The sequence below is a fragment of the Bolinopsis microptera genome, chromosome 5 (genome assembly GCF_026151205.1).
Source record: "Bolinopsis microptera isolate Bmic1 chromosome 5, MBARI_Bmic_1.0, whole genome shotgun sequence".
NCBI classification, from domain to species: Eukaryota; Metazoa; Ctenophora; class Tentaculata; order Lobata; family Bolinopsidae; genus Bolinopsis; species Bolinopsis microptera.
In genome coordinates, this window is record NC_087076.1 from 17,935,095 (window position 1) to 17,954,373 (window position 19,279).

Below are 19,279 nucleotides of genomic sequence, written 5' to 3' on the forward strand. Positions count from 1 at the left end.
AATGCCAGTGTTTGAACCCGGCGCGTTACCGTGAATCAGTACTATACAGTCGAGCACAGCGCGCCTAAAGTAAGCTGCGCTCCCGCGCCGCGCATGCTAAATGCTTCACGTTGGTGCACTTAGCACAAGAATAGCCAGAAATTGCACTGCCGAAATTGTGTACTTTTCTCATTTCTAAAGACGTCAAGTCGGTTATGTTACTGTTTCGTTGCTCAGAGGAGGCATTTATAGAGCGAATATCACTAAATCAAAAACTATCATTACTTCCAACTGAAGAGAAGATAAACAAACTAATATTTTGCGTCTATTCTCCCACGTAATAATTTAAAGTGCATTCCAATTACTAGCACCCGATGGCCAGAGGGCTTAAGATTAGCAAACTAATATTGTTTATTTTAAGATACATATTACCGATAAAAAGACGGGTAATTAAATACATACATTCATTTGAAATCAATTTCTTACTCGGGTTATTTTTAGCAGTATCAATCAAACAACTAATCAATCACACGTTGATGAACGTCCCGCATTCTTTCATCAAAATGCTTAGTGCAGTATCAAACCTCACAGAGCGACAGGAATTCTTCTCTATAAAAATAATAATTTCAGATGATAAAAAGGTGTCGTTAAAATTTGTACAAAACATAATGAAATCAGGTACAAGAAGAAACATCGAGAAGGTGAAAAGTAACGAACCACCCTTCTCCGCGAGACAAGGCATTTAAAAAGGATATATTATACTAGCACACATGTCTACGATACATCTGCAACATTGATACAACTGGGTGAAAAACGCACTCATATCAGCTAACTCTTATACACTGTCTATCTACACATAGTACTACACATAGTACTACCCAGTACTTATATAAGCGGAGATCCTATCATAAATACAAGACTCAAAAAAGGCGCCGCTGATGCATCTTCAGCTCTAGAAGTCAAATACAACTCTGCTTTTAAAAACTCTAAAATTCATGTCTTTCTTTTCCGTTTTCCGCCTGGTTTCCGTCCTTTGGAGGGTTTGCTGAGGAGTTTCTTACAAGGAGGACAAAACCAGTCGACATCATCTGGTGGAGCCTGTATCAACCCGACACAGGGCCTGAAACAAAAACATCATTAGATCACATCTTATTTAATCGTAGATAGCGGAAATAAGTCAGAAAACAATCTATAAAACAGGAAGTGTACGTCACTCGTTTGATATATCGTAATGTCTTGAGATTTAACAGAATACAGAACAATGATCTTATTGCTTGTCTTGGGCTCGGTATTAAAAAGAGAGCTGCTCTCTGTGTAACAACATTCATAATTAGTTTAACATTGGATACCGTTTATAATAATAGAAGTAATATTGTAACCCACCAATGATACCACTCGTCGCACCTATCGCACCCAACCATGGGGGACCCGTCGTCTGGTAACATACAGGAGGGACAGTACCATATCTTGATAGTATCTCCCTGGCAAAGATTCAGGTGTTATTAATGGTGATTATAGTGTAGTTCTTTTGAGTTAATAAGTAGTTAAATTAGTTACATATTTAGTTAGTTAGTTAGTTAGTTAGTTAGTTAGTTAGTTAGTTAGTTAGTTAGTTAGTTAGTTAGTTAGTTAGTTAGTTAGCTAGTTATTTGACTAGTTTTTATAACTTAATTAAAGACTACACCAAATCCGTAATATCCAAAAATTGTATTCATCGTTCGAGAGCTGTATCTAAAATAGTGTTCCCGTTTATTGAGATAAGAAAAGGCTCTTATCAGGATGAAGAGCCTTTTCCTTATCACAATAAACGGGAACACTACAAATTTTGCCCCAGAATCATTATCACAATGCGACTAATAAATAATGTTCCGATCAGGATATTACATAAAATAAGGTCATATTATTTATTTCATATACACATTACACACCCCCATTATGATAATATAGTATAGACTTGATACAATAGTTGTTTCCAATAAAACTGCTGATATAAACCATTAAATTTACACGAAATGGCAGTGTATTCTACTGTTACTAACAAACAACTCTTATAGATAACACATAAACTCAGTAAGAATTCATCATGAAAAGGAGGTGTTTGGTAATTACGAAGGGATAAAAAATAGTATGCTGTTGAGTGTGAAATTAGTTGTTATTATATCAGAGGAAATACCTTCTCAATAACTTGTCTTGGTCAAAGACGATCGTCAAATGTAGATACAAACGATGTTTGTAGAGGTATATTTAGAGGTATATTTAGCTTTGTTCACATAAATTAATTATTGTCAGAATAAGATAATAATAAGATAATAAAAGTAGTATAGTGCTCTCTCACAAATCCATGTTTTAAAACGATTATTATAAACCCTTTGCATTAAAAACTGCACGAACAGCTATAGCCTATACAGCACTGGACAGACCTCGACAACCTTGTATATATACAAGGTTGTTTTGTTATTTGTTACGCTACGATATATCGTAGCGTAACAAATAACAAAACATTTTAACAAAAGGCACACTCCAATAAGACTTACCCCAGTCTGAGCGACAGTTTCCGAGAAAACAGTTTCACTGACAAGAGAACTTTCCAGAAGCGGTGTCACTGTCGTATCTGGAACGTTACGGGTATCATTTTCTCGACAAACAAGTAATCTGTGGGACCGTGAGTGCATCGCGTGTACGATATAATGTGTTCCAGTAAAAGTTTGGGAAACCTACCGAACGGTTCTGCTATCGGTTCTGGTATCGGCTCTGATTTTATCACGACGGGCTTCTCTTTCGGTGGGACCTAAAAACGAATTAAACGGTTGTTATGACAGTAATATCTAATAGATACGAATATTGAAAAAGCAGGACCAGTTTATTTGCAACAGTAGACGGTTCAATCTACGATTTTTGAAGCTGGTTTAACAAAAATGTATGGTTAAAGATAAAAAATTATTGTAAAATAACATACCCTCTCTAACGATTTCGAGAACTTAGATTCTGTTTTTATTTTCTTAGTCTTCTTCTCCTTCTTTTCTTTTTTAATTGTAGGAGCAGGTGATTTAGGTGTTAAAGGTTCAGACTTGATCGACAAACTGCCAGGATCCGGCAGTTTAATCTTCAAAGGTTTGATAGGTTTAGGTGGCGGTTTAGGGGCTAGTTCAAGACTATTTATTGTTGTAGAGGAAAAGGACGCTGGTGAATCTGGTGACTTCAACGAATTGCCTCCAATCTTGATTTTTATCTTTGGTATTTTCAGAGAAGCGATAGCTGGCTTTTCTTCCCCCTTTTCTGAGATTAAACTCTCGTCGATTCTCAGAGAGGGTTGACTGTACATGGATATATTTTGATCTTGACTTTCTGAACTTGAAGGAATATTGAGTTTCAATTTCATTGAAGGTTTCGGAGAAGGCTTGGGAGATGTGATAGATACTGCAGTTGATGGGGTGACCCCAGATTTACCTATTTTGATTTTAGTAGTCAAGCCGCCAGATTTCTGCTTTTTTCTTTCCGTTTCAATAGCAGGAGCAGGCACAATCGGAGGCTGTTCAGCTTTCTTACCAGTACTCGGAGATGATTCAGAGGGTGGCCACGGGTTTTTCAGCTCAGCCTTGGTTTTAAATGTCCGTTTGTCCGATTTAGAATCAGATGCCTTCTTCACTTTCTGAGATTTTTTGGGTAATAAGTCTTCAAACCCATCTAAAGAATCGGAAGAAAGTGAACTCAAATCGTCTTTGCTATCAACAGTACTTTTAGATTTGATTTTCGAGCTCTTAACATTTTTCAGTGAAATCTTTAATGAAGTTGTCTTTTCCGTATAGGCCAATGGTGGAGTAGCAGGTTTAGAAGGAGGATCTTTCTTAGGGATCGGTTCTTTCTTAGGAATCGGTTCTCTCTTGGGAATCGGTTCCTTCTTAGGAATTGATTCTCTTTTAGGAATTGACAGAGTGATAGGGGCAATCTTCAGTTTCGTTGGTTCAATTGATGACAAATTAGGTGATGCAGAATTAACTGACGTTTTACTGACGATAGCAGCTTCAGTCTTCTCTACGTTTTTTTTGAGTTTGTCAGATTTGTGATTGGGAATTTTTATTGGGCGGTCATCGAACAAGTCTATAGATTTGGCAACCTCCTTCTTCTTAAGCTTTTTAGGCTTCGTGCGATGTTTAATGCTGGTACCATGGTTTAGAGACTTTTTGAGCAAGTTGGTATATTTCTGATTCTCTGCATGTTTGCTCTGATGATTTTTATCAGTCTTAACTGGTTTTTTCGGAACTGAATTGTGGTTGTTCAAGAGTTTACATTCCGGTTTAGGTTTAGAAACAACATCATTTTTGATGAGGTCAGGTCGATTTTTCAGGAGGTTCTTCTCAGTGTTGAGGAGAGCTGGTGAAGATGGGCTATCAAGCTTCCTTCGTTTACTGGGAGGTGTTTTGGGCGATTTGTTCAGATTACTGACAATAGAAGTAGCTGGGTTTTCCATGGGTGATAGTGGTTTGAGAAGACGGTCAAAGTTTTCTTTGCTTGTCATCTCGTCAGAACTCGAGCCACCAAAACCAAAATCATTGAAATCCTCAGAGTCACTATCATTCACATTATTCGTGTTTGTAACTTCAGGCTTCTTGACGGCTGTCGTCTCTGATTTTTTAACTGTTTCAGGAGCAAAACCATCTTCCATTTGCATTACGGAAGAGTGATTTTTGACAGGCTTTGGTGAGTGATTAAATAGTTTTTGTTTGCAAGGAACACCGTTCTGTCCATTTTTGATAGTTGGCAGCTTTTCTGAATTTACGATCGGAGTGGATGTACCCATCGATGGAAAAAAAAGAGAATCGTTGAAAGCTGATTCTTGGGACGATTTCTTACTATCCACATGGTTTTTCAGTGGCACAGACTCTGACGGTAAGGTGGAATTGCAGTCCATCTCTACAAGTGTACTACCATCACCAGACAGATTCTGAGAAGCTAATGAATCGTTTTGAGAGTTTAAAACATCACTATTTGAAACTTTACTTTCTTCAGTAGGTTTGTCCTCCTTCGACTTCTCCTCTTTAGCTTTGTCCTCCTTGGCCTTTTCCTCCTTAGCCTCCTTTTCCTCTTTGGCTTTGGTATGCTTTGAAGCAAATACGAAGTCGTCTGAGTTTTCAGTTATATGGAAATTATCAGGAGAGGAACGGGACTGTTTCTCAGTTTTACAGCTGACAGAGTTCTGAGTTTGGGATGGTTTTGATGTATCGATGGTAATTCGCTGAAATCCCCAACTGGACATAACAGGAGCAGGTAAATCAGTCTTGTTGACAAAGGGGAAATTAGGCGCGGAGGGAGTTGGGGCAGCTGCTGCTTCATCAAACGGATCAACTGTAGGTTCGGCAGTGGATTCATTCAAAGTGGCGGTACTTTCTTCCTTCACCGTCTTTTCTGAAGAAAAATTCGGCATCAGTAAAATGACACAATGAATAATCGACCACACGTATTGTTGGTTGATAATGATATAAAAACTTTTCAAAGAACTTAACCGGAGACACAAATAACTGGGACATAAACGACGCGAGGTGCAATCGGGGAGGTTTCACAAGTACATGACAGTAAATTAGCGATTAGCTAGGAAAATTGATCAATCAAATTCTTGGAATCATTCCAACGAATCAAAAGATACTTGCTCCACCTTCCCGCCGTTTTCAATGGCTATTATGACAGCTCAAGCCGTATCATATGTTTCGATAAAATGACAAATATAATGTATTTAATATCAAACCCTCGTCTTTGACAGGCGATTCTTGTTTGATGGTAAGGGAGGGAAGGTAATCTGGAACGTAATCTGGGTGCAGGTGGCCTGAGGACGATTCCGGGATATTCAGGTTGGTTGTTGGTTGATGGGGAAAATTGCATACCTGTGGGAAATCATGGTTAGAAATTTGATGTGGAGAAGCTCGAATAGAGTTTTCAAAAGCTATATGCATTTGCTACTCTAGCAAGAATTTTTTTTAAATGCCTTTAACCATCATGTATATGTCATCGTTCTTTGACTTTAAAACCCTTCCAAAGGATGACCACACACCAATTTTATGATCTAAAAATCAGTTTAATTCATGTAATAATAATAATAATAATTAATTAAACTTTTATATTATAGTGGCACAACAACTTGAAATGCACAGGTGTGTTCAGGACATAATAAAACCTAAATAAAAGCAACCCATATTTATATTCTAAACCAGGTAAGGGTAAATAGACTTGATACACTAAATAAACGATACTATGTGTATGCATTTTCCAGTAGAAACAATTAGGGAATTAACTAGGATTGAAAAATATTAAGATACAATTAAATAAATATTATGAGCACGTTTGAAAAGAAATGTTCCAGATACACTTTAAAAGAGTCCAATGTTGTACAATTCTTAATTTCAAATGGTAGTTCATTCCATAATTTAAACATTGTACTTAAATAGTCTGGTCCCATGCCATTAAGACATTTATAAACAAGAAGTAATAATTTGTACTGAATTCTGTAACTGATAGGCAGCCAATGAAGGTCTTTCAGATTATCTCCTAAATGATCATGTTTATAGTCCTACTATAGCTTTAGCAGCAGCATGTTTAAGCAAGTGTTTATGCATTTGCTATTTGCAAGAATTTTTATATGCCTTAAACATCATCGTTCTTTGACTTTTGTACCCTTCCAAATTCCAAAGGATGACCACTAGATGCCCAATTAGAATAATTTCAAAAGCAGTTTTATTCAATTAACGAGATCTTACTTCATAGACATAAGATATCCCTGTGAGAAAACAGCGGGGCCTACTACCTCTATTAATATCCTAGGCTACTTGGTCTCAAAAGGTCAGATGAGACCTGATCCAGACCGCATGGAGCCCTTACTTAAACTGCCATTGCCTAAGGACCCTGCTTCCTTGCAGAGAGCTCTCGGTTTGTTTTCATACTACTCACGGTGGGTAGAAAAGTACTCAGATATGGTCCAGCCACTCATTAAGGAACCCTCATTTCCACTGTCAGAGACTTGTAATACTGCTTTCGAGAGTATTAAATCAAAAATCGCAAGTTCATGTATCGTGTGTCCCAATGATCGTGATAATCTCGTCCTTGAATCAGATGCTTCTGAGTTTGCCCTTTCCGCTAGTCTTAACCAAGGTGGTAAGCCTGTTGCATTTTTCTCTAGGACCCTAAAAGCACATGAACGCAGACACCACGCTGTGGAGAAGGAGGCCTGCGCTATTGTTGAAGCATGTCGAAAATGGCAACATTATTTAGCAGGACGAAAATTCACTCTCATCACCGACCAACAGGCTCTCTTTCATGTTTAGTCATCAGACCCACGGGAAGATCAAAAATAATAAGATACAGCGCTGGAGGATCGAGCTCTCCACCTTGGACTTTGATATCAAGTATCGGCCCGGGCCCGAAAACGTCACTGCCGACTGCCTTTCGCGAGCCTACTGTTCAGCCCTCGCCTATGGTTACCCTGACCTGGTTGATATTCATGAAAATCTCTGTCATCCAGGTGTGGCCAGGTTATATCACTTTGTTAGGGTCAGAAACATGCCTTTCTCCATCGATCAAGTCAAGAAAGTAACAGCTGATTGTGGGGACTGTGCTAGGATTAAGCCCAAGTTCATCAGACCTCTAAACCCTCCGCTAATAGAAGCTACAAAACCCCTGGACCGAATTAGTATTGATTTCAAGGGACCCCTCCCATCGAGCACAAAGAATAAGTATATGCTGGTCATCATAGATGAGTATAGCCGGTTCCCCTTTGTCTACGCCTGCCCTAACATGGAATCTTCTACCATAATCAGATGTTTATCTAACTTGTTCTCTATGTTTGGCACGGTAGGATATGTACACTCGGACAACGGCCCCTCCTTGATAAGCAGTGAGCTCCGTAAATTCTTCCTAAATCACGGGGTAGGGTTTAGTAATAGTTCGAAGTACAACCCCCGTGGTAATAGCCAGGTTGAACGTTACAATGGCGTCATATGGAAGGCTATTCAGCTAGCACTATCAAGCAAAAAGTTCCCTCTGACCCATTGGGAGATAGTCCTACCCGAGGTACTTCATGCTCAAAGGACTCTGCTCTGTACGGCCACTAACCAGACTCCCCATGAACGCCTTTTCTCCTTCCAAAGGAGATTCGCTTCCGGAAAACCAGTCCCTTCTTGGCTATTGACTCAAAAAAAAGTGCTGGCCAAGAGGCACGTTCGAAGGTCTAAGTATGATCCATTATGTGACGAGGTCGATCTTGTCTCAGTCAACCCCGCAAATGCTAGAGTCAGGTACCCAGGGGGCCGCGAGGACACTGTTTCGTTGAGGGACTTGGCACCTCTACCTGTCAGCGAATCTAATGCCGAAAACTCCACAGGATCTGCTGTAAAGGAAATACCCCCAGTTGCAGTGACCCCCTCTGTTACGGTCGCTCCATCTACTCCCGCTCCCTCTAACCCTCCAACCTCCTCCTGTATCCCTGAACCGTGTCATCTCTCCGAACTGCCTGAGCCCAACCCCCGCCGTTCAACTAGGGAATCTCGTCCTCCTGACCGCTTCCAGGCTGGTTAGACACTTGATCGTGCTTGATCACCGCGTGAATTTCGAGACTTTTCACTATTGATGAGACATTTTATATTTGGCAGTTTTAAAGCCTAAATTATAATTTATGCGTGTGTACGTAATGGCGCCGTCACTCTGTGGCAGCAACCTGATTACTAGTTTACGTAACGCGCGGGGACTTTCGCATATCTGGAAGCCGTCTCCATAAACATTTCTAATCTAATTATCTTATGATATAGCGCAGCCGCGCGGAGACGATATTACGTTTATATTCGCCGTTGTATATCTCAGTTTTATGAACCGTTTTTTACCGTTTTATAATTTAAATTTTACCCCTGTTTTATAGTTTTGTGAGAGATTAAAGTAATTTTGACTTCAATATTGACTTCTATTATTTAGCTGGGGAGAATGTCGTGAGATTTATTATTACTAATATGTACTATTTACAGGATGTTTAATATTTAATGTAACTCTGTTAACAACTGTCTCATTTGGTAACTCTCGACACACAACAACCTCTAAAATCTAGAATGAGTGTATATACATAGCTAAGTCATTTTAACAAATAACATACCTGGGGGAGGCCCCTGTTGGGTTCTGTTTCTGACCACATTGTACGCAGGTCAGATAATCTGATACCAAGGTCACTAAACGCATTTCCAAGATCATCCAAATCTGGCTCATATCGTCCACCTGCAAATATTCTCATTAAACTGGGTTTTCAGCAATTTCGCTGGTTAAACATGAAGATTTAAAAGAATCGATGTTCCCCATAAAAATTATATGCATCTTCACAATGCATATATAATACTAGGCGCAATAAACTGACATATATCAATCAATAAATTCTAGTGGAGTACTCACCATGAAGGGAATATCTGAGGGATAAAATTCCTATGTTTCTAATGTAGTGCTGGGCAATGTCTGAGAACATAGACAAGCCTGATCGTGAGGCTTGATGCCACCCCTGTTGTTTGCACATGTGTGCTAGGGAGGAGACGAGCAGATGCTCAGCGAACTCATCTGCCATCCTATCATGCCCTGAATGCAAACGATAATAATGCTGGGTTCAACATGATTTTTACTAAAATGCAAACTCCTTCAAATCATTTAAAATAAAAAATATTTAACATTGGAAGAATACATATACATTTTAAGGTTGCCACTTCAATGGATTTTGCGAAAGCGAATAGTCAGCAAACCCCTGTACTGTACCCCGTTTAACATTGCAGAGTGAAAAGCGATATTCATTAATCATTACATTATTTCTTAGGAGATTTGTTTATTATTCTAAATTGCCTAAACATGCTCAAAACCAAGCTTTGGGTGCTCCACTTGTAGCAACTTGTTTCCAGAACTAATTATAAATTTAAATGATCAAATTTTTTTTTAAATGTTGGCAAAAACTGTATGATTATATCTTGGGCATAAGCACAAATTTTGGTAGATAAATTGGTAACATATCAATATTTTTGGATGAGATGAACTTTATATGAAAGGTAAGCACTATGCCTAACCTACATATTCTCTGTAATTAACAGCTCAATATCTGTTTATCTGTTCAAAAGGAATACAAATGAGGATTCTGTGGTAAAAGACCACCAAACCTAAACAAAACCGCCAATATCTCAATTTGTGATATTCACGAAAGTGATTTATATTTTTGATTGGAATTTTGGCGGCCGATTTTTTTTAATTTAAGGTTTTCGGTGAAACTTGATTGAGATCTAGCAGTTCAGGGCCTGCACCTTGAAAATAAAGGTTGACAAAGTTCGACAAAGATTGCATGACTGCGTTATAAAGGATAGACAACTGACAGGAAAGGAATGTTAATATTGCAAGTAGACAATACACAACTTATGGAATACCATAGGAAGTGCTCTCGTTTCTCCTATTCTCTGTCTGTAATAAAAAACACATCTGAAGAAGTCTTAAGATATATGTAAGCTGGTGTAAATTCGCCAGTGCTTTCTTTCAAGAACATCTCAGGATGTCATAAAACTATGTAGATGATTCATGATCATCTTAGCAAGTACACTTAGCTAGGTGATGATCATTTAACAACAATTTTAGGGTGCTGCTAGCATCAAAGAGATTTCAATTGCCATATCGATCACCAATATTTGAAACAGCAGTTTACTAAAGAAAGTCATCAAATGCGCTATATTGAGCAGCTCTGTATACATTTAGTTAAGCACAGTAAAATGTAATGTATCGAAGGGTATACCAAAAAGATCCTTTTTTGCAGCCCCCCCCCCCCCTCTGGTCTCTGCTCATTGAAACCTTTCGCTCATTGGGGGGGGGGGGGGTACCACTGTCCATTTTGTCCATTTTGTCTTTGTCTTTTTTTACATTTTTTTGTGACAAAATGGACAATACTAGGGACAAAAGGGACAAAAGGGACAAAAATTTTGGACAAATGAGACAAAAAATGAGACAAGCTCAAATGTAGAGAATGTATATATTCTACTCGACATCAACAATTTAGATTTTCATGTCAGTGTTTTGCTGTGCTTAGAATCAACTGAAACCACTGAAGGGACTGAAATAAGCAGAATTCATCAACGGCAGCACATAAATAAATGTGTACACGGTTCAGTCAATATAATTTCATTAATCCCATTAATCAAGTGGTGATATCAAAAAAGTCATCATCTTTTAATATCATAACGCTCATAGCGGCCAGAAGCAGATACCCAGACCCACACAATTACTTTTCCATTAACAATATGCCGACAATATCAAGCTAATGGGTATTCGTTTTTTCCTATGAAGTAGGAGAAAAAGCATGCCCATCCTCTAATCAAGATTTTCTTATTCCTCCTCTTTTTCCTGAACATTTGTCTCGTTTGTCCCTGTCCTTTTTGTCCATTTTGTCCCAGTCTTTTTGTCCATTTAGTCCTTTTTGTCCCCGTCTTTTTTGTCTTTTTTGTCCCTATTATCTTTTTTGTCCCTTTTGTCCCTCTCGTCCCTTTTGTCCCTTTTGTCTTTGTCTTTTTTCAGTTTTTTTTGTGCAGGGATAAAATGAACAGTGGTACCCCCCCCCCCCTCATTGAAACCGAGCTTCTTCCCCAACTATTCGGCTGGGTCAACCGAGGAAATAGAAAGGTTCTTCAATCACCAACATTGTATCTTAATATTTTTCAATCCTAGTTTCCCTAAATGTTTCTACTAGAAAATGCATACACATTAACATTTATTTAGTGTAGCAAGTCTAATACCCTTACCTGGTTTTGAATATAAATGTGGGTTGCTTTTTAGGTTTTATTGTGTCCTGAACTGTTTTCGTGGCACACCTGTGCATTTTAAGTTGTTGTGCCACTATAATATAAAAGTTTAAGTTATTATATTATTTAGAAGAACTTTATGTTTTATTAATTTAGGTACCATGCCGTCTGGTTTTTGGATTAAAGAAGAGAGACTCAGTCGAGGAGAAGCTCAAATCCCTTCATAGTCAAGGATCTGACGACATTCCCGTCTATATAACTTCCGCCCCGGGGTTTGAGACTTGGAATACCTCAAGGGACCCATTAGAAACAAATTTGGCTTGGGTAGAAATTTTGGCTATGGGGCAGTTTTGCGCAATTGACCACGCCCTTTTTTGGCGCTTTTGCAACTTTAGAATCAAAATAACTCCGCTTCTAATTGGAATTAGAAGCTCAGCTTGGCTTTAAAGTTGTTCAGAATCATCACATTTAGGGGGGTAGAGCATAATTTTAAAGTCAACAGACATCGGGTTGTTGAGTTATGTGACCACACCCTTATTTACCCTCGCGAGTCGTGATTTTCACACTAAATACGAGATTTGATTGAAATAAATTTTCGTGCACATACAGAATGGATGGTTAATAATTTAATATACAGGGTGGGCCAAAAGTCAGTACCCATACGTTGGCCTTAATAGCTCCGCCGTGTTTTATATTTGAGAGCTGTTGCTTTGCAGATGGCATACTGTACTTACTGGTTCGAGGATTCCGTCGTCAAAATTTGAAAATTCGAATATTTTAGACCACGCCCATTCAATATTAAAACACCTATATTGTTTTCTCTGAACATGCTGAACGCCTAATTTTTTCAGAGATGGTAGATTTTCAAATGTTGCATATGATCTGAAAACATGAGGCAAAATGGATTAGAAATAAAGAAGTTATCAAGCATTTTCTGTATCTCGTTAACAAAATTGACTGGATGATTATGTGACACCATGACACGACACCTTAATTGGGCACCCTTAACAATTCCCATAATGTTTAACGGGGAAGTTAACGGGGTCACCTTATCACGTGATTAGGTAAACCAATCACCTGATCACACGTAATGAATAAACTCGTTATGCTTTATATCTCGGTCATCTGAGAAGCTACAGTTCTAATTCTTTCAGGACAAACGTAATTCGAAAATCCAAACACAATTCAATAACGTTTAGCTTGATCCGACTATCCAAACTATCAAATAAATGTGAAAATGAACCTCCATTTGAAAAAAATGAACGCTAATATTTTTCGAGTTGACAAATTCCTCGAACCAGTGGTGGTACTAAGTCATACCAGAAAGAAGTATTTAAATTGGGCACTCAGTGACTGAGCTATAAAGGCAAACGTATGGGTACTGACTTTTGGCCCACCCTGTATATGTAGACCAAGCTCTGTGCACGGGATGCTTCCTGGAAGAATCCAGTTCTTTTAGCGGGGCACCCTACCTAAAGCCAAATTGAGATATAATAATCATATTCCTAGAGAAATAATCAGAAATCGAATACCAATCAAATAATATGATATATATGAGTAGTAACCATATTTACTATGCAAAATGCCCCAACCACATAGTGTAAATTTATATAGAATTCAAATTCCATATCATCATTAAACCTCAATACCTAGTCAATATAATAGCCCAAGCAAAATTAAATAACTTCTTATATACCTTACTGTCATACTACAAATTAATTAAACATTTGAAATCTGTTGACCAGAGAATAAATTTCTAAGCCTAATGCAAGTGAAATAATTTAGATGCAATAATGAATGCCTAATGTGAGTATCATTTGTCAATGTCCTTGTAAAAAAGTCTGTACAAGAGATATGAGTAACTAATATAGAAGAAAAAACAGGAAGTTGTCGTCTGTTGTAAAATAAATAAAATATCTAGAATATAAATTAGAATATAAAATAACATTCAGTCAATGTGTCGTCAATAAACTGTACAATTATCAAATGTTAAAACTGGGTGATACAGTCACCAAAAATAAATACTAAGTATGATAAGTTAATAAATTAAATGTGGTCTATAAAACTACCACTAAGTATAATAGGTCAATAAATTAAAAGTGGTTTATAAAACTACCACTGTGGGAACCCCTTCTCCAGTTAAAACATGTCAGTCATGTGCAAAATCAATCAGAATGGTAAGGTGGTAAAAAAGGGAATATCTTTTCGATACATCATTTATATATGCCTCAGATTTAAAAGAATTAGAAGTTACTTAGTTATCGGCGACTATGATTGCAGTGTAAAATTTGTCATATGAATTGTCGACGGTATAATTAGGGTCTGTTGTTATAGATGATAGTAGCTGTTTCTTATACGAATCACTAAAGCTTTTAACATCGGGCAGATTTCGTAGATCTGTTGGAACATTATTCCAACATTTTGCCCCCAAGTATTGAAAGTTTTTATGTGATGTTGATCTATTGACATAAAGGTTGCAGCTTTCGCCGCTCCTACTACCTCCTGATATGTAACTAAATTTGTTCATAAAGTTTGTAGGACAATTGTCATGGATGATTCTAAACATATAATTTGACAGATGGAGTTGTCGTCTAAGATGGAGTGGTAACCATTTCATGTCTCTATAAACATTAAGGCTGCTCTCTGTTTTTGGAACGTTGAGAGCTATTTTGGCTACCTTTTTGTACAGAGTGTCAAGTTCAGCAAGTTTTGTCTTGCCAGCTCTACAATAGATCGTGTCTAAATAATCGAATTGTGGCAACATGAGTGCATTGGCAAACATTTTCCTATATTTAATGGGTAGCAGTGCTTTACTTCTATACATGGCACCAATTCTCTTCATGACCTTCCTAATAATATAATCTACATGGCTTTTGAAGTTTAATTTACTATCTAGAATGAGGCCAAGATATTTTGTCTCTTTGCACTCCTTGATTGTGAAAGTTACCTCATTACAATCAATGGTTATTTCATCATGTTGGTCAACAGAATCAAACAATAGGAATTCAGTCTTCTTTTCATTGAGTGATAATTTATTAACACTGAGCCATTTAAAGATTGTCATAAGTTCTATTTTCATGTTTATAAATGTGCTTCTGCAGGTTTGATCAAAGAATAGTGCACCATCATCTGCAAATAGAAAGGGCTTAGATAGGTTACAGGCATAAATGATGTCATTTATGAAGATACTAAATAACATAGGCCCAATGATGCTTCCTTGTGGTACACCACTCAGAACTTCTAAAAATGAGCTTAGATTGCCATTGATCCTAGTGCATTGATATCTACAAGATAAGAAGTTCTTAAACCAGGTTAAAGCAATGCCACCAATTCCATAATATGCCAATTTTTGAAGCAATATTTCATGATTCACTGTGTCAAAGGCCTTCTTAAGATCAAGAAAGATGATTCCTGGTTTATAAGACTTAGATTTACTCATATATATTTCGTCCATCAGATCGTACATCAGATAAGTTGTGGAGTGATTTTTCCGAAAGCCATATTGATGCCGGATGAAAAGTTTGTTCTCTTCCATGTAATCAGTGAGTTGCTTGCCGACAAAGTATTCTATAAGTTTTCCTACAAGTGGAAGGATGGATATTGGCCTGTAATTATTAGGATCATCTTTCATTCCTGCCTTATGGATGGGAGTTACTCTAGCTTTTTTACAAAGGGTTGGTACAACACCTGTATTAAGGCTCAGATTGACAATGTGGGTCAGTGGCTCAACTATGTGTGGTACAGCTTGCTTAAGTAAAAATAGAGGCACATTGTCATATGAGGCCTTGTCATTCTTGAGCGTTTCGACATACATTAGGATATCAGTTTCATTTATTTCTTGGAATCTATCAAATGAGATATTAGAAGTTCTAGGAGGTAAAAAATCAGTAAAACTAACTCTTTCAATATTGGGGGCCTGATTTTGTAATCTTGATCCAACATTTGCAAAATGAAAGTTAAATAGCTCAGGATCATTCTCATTGATAGTTTGACAATTAGTTGTACCAGGGGTCATATTTGATGCCAGTTTGATAGTTTTCCATATCCCTTTAAGATCATTCTTGGCACTTTTAACTTGTAGATCATCGATTACATTAGCCTTTTTGCAGGTTTTAGCTAATTTATTTCTAATATTTCTCTGAATCTTGTAGCAATCCCAGGCCTCATTACACTTTATACATTTGCTACATGTACCACATTTATTGCAATTTCCATTGTCTCTCTTATCCTTCTTTTTACGGAATTTCTTTAGAAGAAAATGTGTATGATTAATGGCATATAAAAGTTCAGTAGAAGGTTTATGTATGAACTTTTCATGCCTTTCTATGGTCTTGCAAGGGAAGAAGGTTGCATATGCCTGTTCAATATGATGACAAAGGCCAGCTGTGATAGCTTCAACATCTGTACTTTCCAATAGTGGACTGTAATCAGAACAGGTGTCTAGATAGTCTAAGAATTGTTTAACATTACGTTTACAATGATTTCTAATTTCAACCTTCTCAAATTTAGGAGCTATAGGTACTTTACAATCTATCTCACACATAATAGCTTGATGATCTCCAATACGTTCATCAAGAACAGAAGATTGGACAAAATCTGCATAACAGTTAGTGAATATTACATCAATAGTAGTCTGGGTAACATTGTCTCCACGTTTAGCAACTCTAGTTATCCCTTGAATGGTTTGAACTAGATTGTAACATCTCAAGGTCATATCTAATTTTTTGTACTGGGTGGATGAGATATTATTCTGGTCAATGTTTATATCCCCAATCCAGATAACCTTTTTCCCATTCAATTTTTTCATGCAAAAATGAATGTATTCAATAAAGTTATCAACACTGCAATAATTTCCAGAGCGATAGAAGCAGCAAACATTGATCTTGCTATTCTTAAGCTTCACCCATAATGCTTCAATGTTATCAAGCTTACTATCCATAACTAATTCTGTGTAAGCTAGTTTTTTGTTTATCATTAAGCCACAACCACCCCTAGAACTGTTTGGCCTGTCGCATCGCATAATGTTGAAGGAGGAAGGAATATTTATGGTGTCTGTGTCAATAGTATCATTAAGATTCATCTCATTTAGGGAAAGTATGTCTAATTTATGATCTCTAATAAGTTGGGAAAGTTCATTACTTTTAGCTAAATTGAGAAGCCCTCCTTGAATGTTACAATGACCAATGCAGAGGTTGTGAAACCTATCAGCTGCATTATTAAAATTTGTCATCTTGTGAATCTTATTAATTCACAATGGAATGAATAAAAGTTGTAAAGTTGTGTTTAAACTAAAAAACAGAATAAAAGCAGGTTGTATTTGTCTGGATGTCGTACTGTAAAAATAAAACTGATGGTAGGAGTGTTATGTCAGTATTCAGCAGTATTCTAATGGTGTGCATGATACTTCAAGTGCCTTGCTAATTTAACTATGCCATAATCATTGAGATGGACATTATCCTCTCCATAACTACTAAAAAATGACGATTTTCTAAAGCCTTTCTTATCACTAAACAAGAAACGATTTGTCTCGGTTGAGAGCAGTTTTACATAGGTGTATTTTCTTTGCAGATTTGATATACACTCATTGATATCAGTTATAACCTTGTTTCTGGAGAAACTCTCCCGAGGTAATAAGTTAACAATTTTAATATCAGCTCCAGGTGCCCACTTGTGAAGGAAAAGTACAAGTTTTTCAATACAATTGTTTGTAAAGTCAAGAGCTCTAGCATCACCAGAAAAACTATCAGGGCACAGAAGTTTAGTCCTCATGTTGCGAGGGCTGTTCAGGATAGAGTCCACGTCATTTGTACCACACATAAGTACAATGCTTTTCACATTATTGGTATTAAGAGTGTCTTTTCTTACATCTGATTGAAACCGTTCATTGATTGCATTGGCTGTGGCACCAGGGTAGCTGAATACATGTGCCTCATGATGTTTGGACGATACTTTTCTCCCTCTAATTTGGAGAACATACTAGAGCTAATGTAGACACACAAAGATTTACCAGAATGTTCTATTGATCTAGTCTTAGGGGCCGAGGGTTCAGTGTTCTTAACTTGACTGGAAACATCAGACAGAGTAGATAAGGTTGCGCTGCCATCAATTAGGCGCAGAGTAATGCTTATTCTCATGGTTTCAGACTTGTCCTGGATGAGGCTGTGTTCAAAGCTGGTCTGGGATTGTCTGGTCATATTCATTATGTCACCATGGGAGAGGGTGAGGTCAGCAATATGAGCTCTAAGTTTGGATCTGAAGCTTAGGACTCTAGTAGCCCCTAAAGAGATGGTGGAGATCATGGAGCCTGGTGAAATTGACCTCTCGTCATCCGAGTGAAAGGGAATTCCTTGCTGACCATTTCTATACTTGGTAATCATAGCACTATTGAATTTCAATTTTGGGAACTGTGAGCGTAAGCGTTCTAGAATAGACTTTAGGTATGGATTGTCTGCTACTGGCCTTGTGTTATGAAAGCCTCCATTGTAAGCGTAAGGAAAGTCCCCGTAATATGCAACTGCCCTATTCTCAAACTTATGAGTATAGTGGGTTTCTATATCTAACTTGGCAGTGTCAACAAACTGAAAAACTCCTCGACTCAAATCTTGGTATGGATTGATAGAGTTGCTCACATCATTGTCACCATTTACAGAGTGTTTGGGATTTTCCAAATTGATAATTTCTGCTGAATGTTCACTGTCTTCTGCTAATTTGGATAGCTCTTGGGTTAACTCAGAAACAAGATGCGAGGATGACCTATTACTGAGGGGAACATTGATAGACTGTTCACAGTGATCAGGTACCTGGGGCAACACAGGGATAAGTGAACCATCGCTGAGGGGAACTTTGAGTGCACTGTCACTTTCTGATAATTGTTTATAGAGAAAAGAAATTTGCCGACGAAGACTATCATTCTCTCTTAATAGAGTTAAACAATTTGAACATTTATCAGTAGGACAAGAGCCGTTGCTGGGGAATTTAACAGAATTCCCTCGATATCTCAGATTGTAATGTCTTGAGCCAACTGGTATTCTAGACATAGTTTATCACAAAAAGATGCTACTGTTCGAAATTTAGTTAATGATTATAGTACCTTTGTAGCACTCCGGAGGATAAGGATAAGTGATGTCTGATAATCTTTAGGTGATAGATGGGAGTAAACTGCTTTAAAAACCGATGTCTGATAGTCCTTAGGATGTCTTTAAGATAACTTTATCGTGCAACAACCATTTACATTGACATACAACCTGTAATGGTCGTTACATTTACCGAGGCATTAGTTCCCACTGGGGGTCCTCAAATTATTTGTTATATAGTAGTGTTGAAAGTATTAAAACTCGGCTTCTGCACTGATTGAGCTACGTGCTCATCCTGGGCATTAAAATGTTCAGAATCATCACATTGAGTAGGGTAGACCACAATTTCAAAGTCCTCAGATGTCAGGTTGTTGAGTTATTAGGCCCCAACCTGTTTTTACGCTCTTGTGGGTAGCGATTGCAGCGCTTAAAATCAAAATAACTCAGCCT

At 37.6% G+C, this 19,279-nt stretch overlaps 1 protein-coding gene across 2 annotated transcripts; it reads right to left on the minus strand.

Annotated features, from left to right (window-relative positions):
- Window positions 1–260: 260 nt before the first annotated feature.
- LOC134814655 (transcription initiation factor TFIID subunit 3-like) lies at window positions 261–19,074 on the minus strand. Of its 2 annotated transcripts, XM_063822816.1 has the most exons (9): window positions 19,048–19,074; window positions 9,394–9,569; window positions 9,104–9,222; window positions 5,720–5,855; window positions 2,936–5,382; window positions 2,698–2,767; window positions 2,514–2,590; window positions 1,363–1,460; window positions 261–1,099 (listed from the first exon to the last, which is right to left on the minus strand). In XM_063822816.1, the coding sequence occupies exons 2-9, from the start codon at window positions 9,557–9,559 to the stop codon at window positions 973–975; spliced, it is 3,240 nt and encodes a 1,079-aa protein (XP_063678886.1). In that variant the 5' UTR covers window positions 9,560–9,569; window positions 19,048–19,074; the 3' UTR covers window positions 261–972. The 2 variants fall into 2 exon arrangements, with proteins under 2 accessions (XP_063678886.1, XP_063678885.1); XM_063822815.1 differs by lacking the exon at window positions 19,048–19,074 and having other exon boundaries at window positions 9,394–9,570.
- Window positions 19,075–19,279: the final 205 nt, after the last annotated feature.

Bases quoted from the DNA above. Each gene is read 5' to 3' on its own strand.
- LOC134814655 (XM_063822816.1), bottom strand. From the start codon at position 9,559: ATGGCAGATGAGTTCGCTGAGCATCTGCTCGTCTCCTCCCTAGCACAC. The intron at 5,383-5,719 runs GTTTGATATTAA...ATTTTTCTTCAG, and splicing joins ATCGCCTGTCAAAGACGAGG to AAAAGACGGTGAAGGAAGAA. The intron at 1,461-2,513 runs GTAAGTCTTATT...AATCTTTGCCAG, and splicing joins AAACTGTCGCTCAGACTGGG to GGAGATACTATCAAGATATG.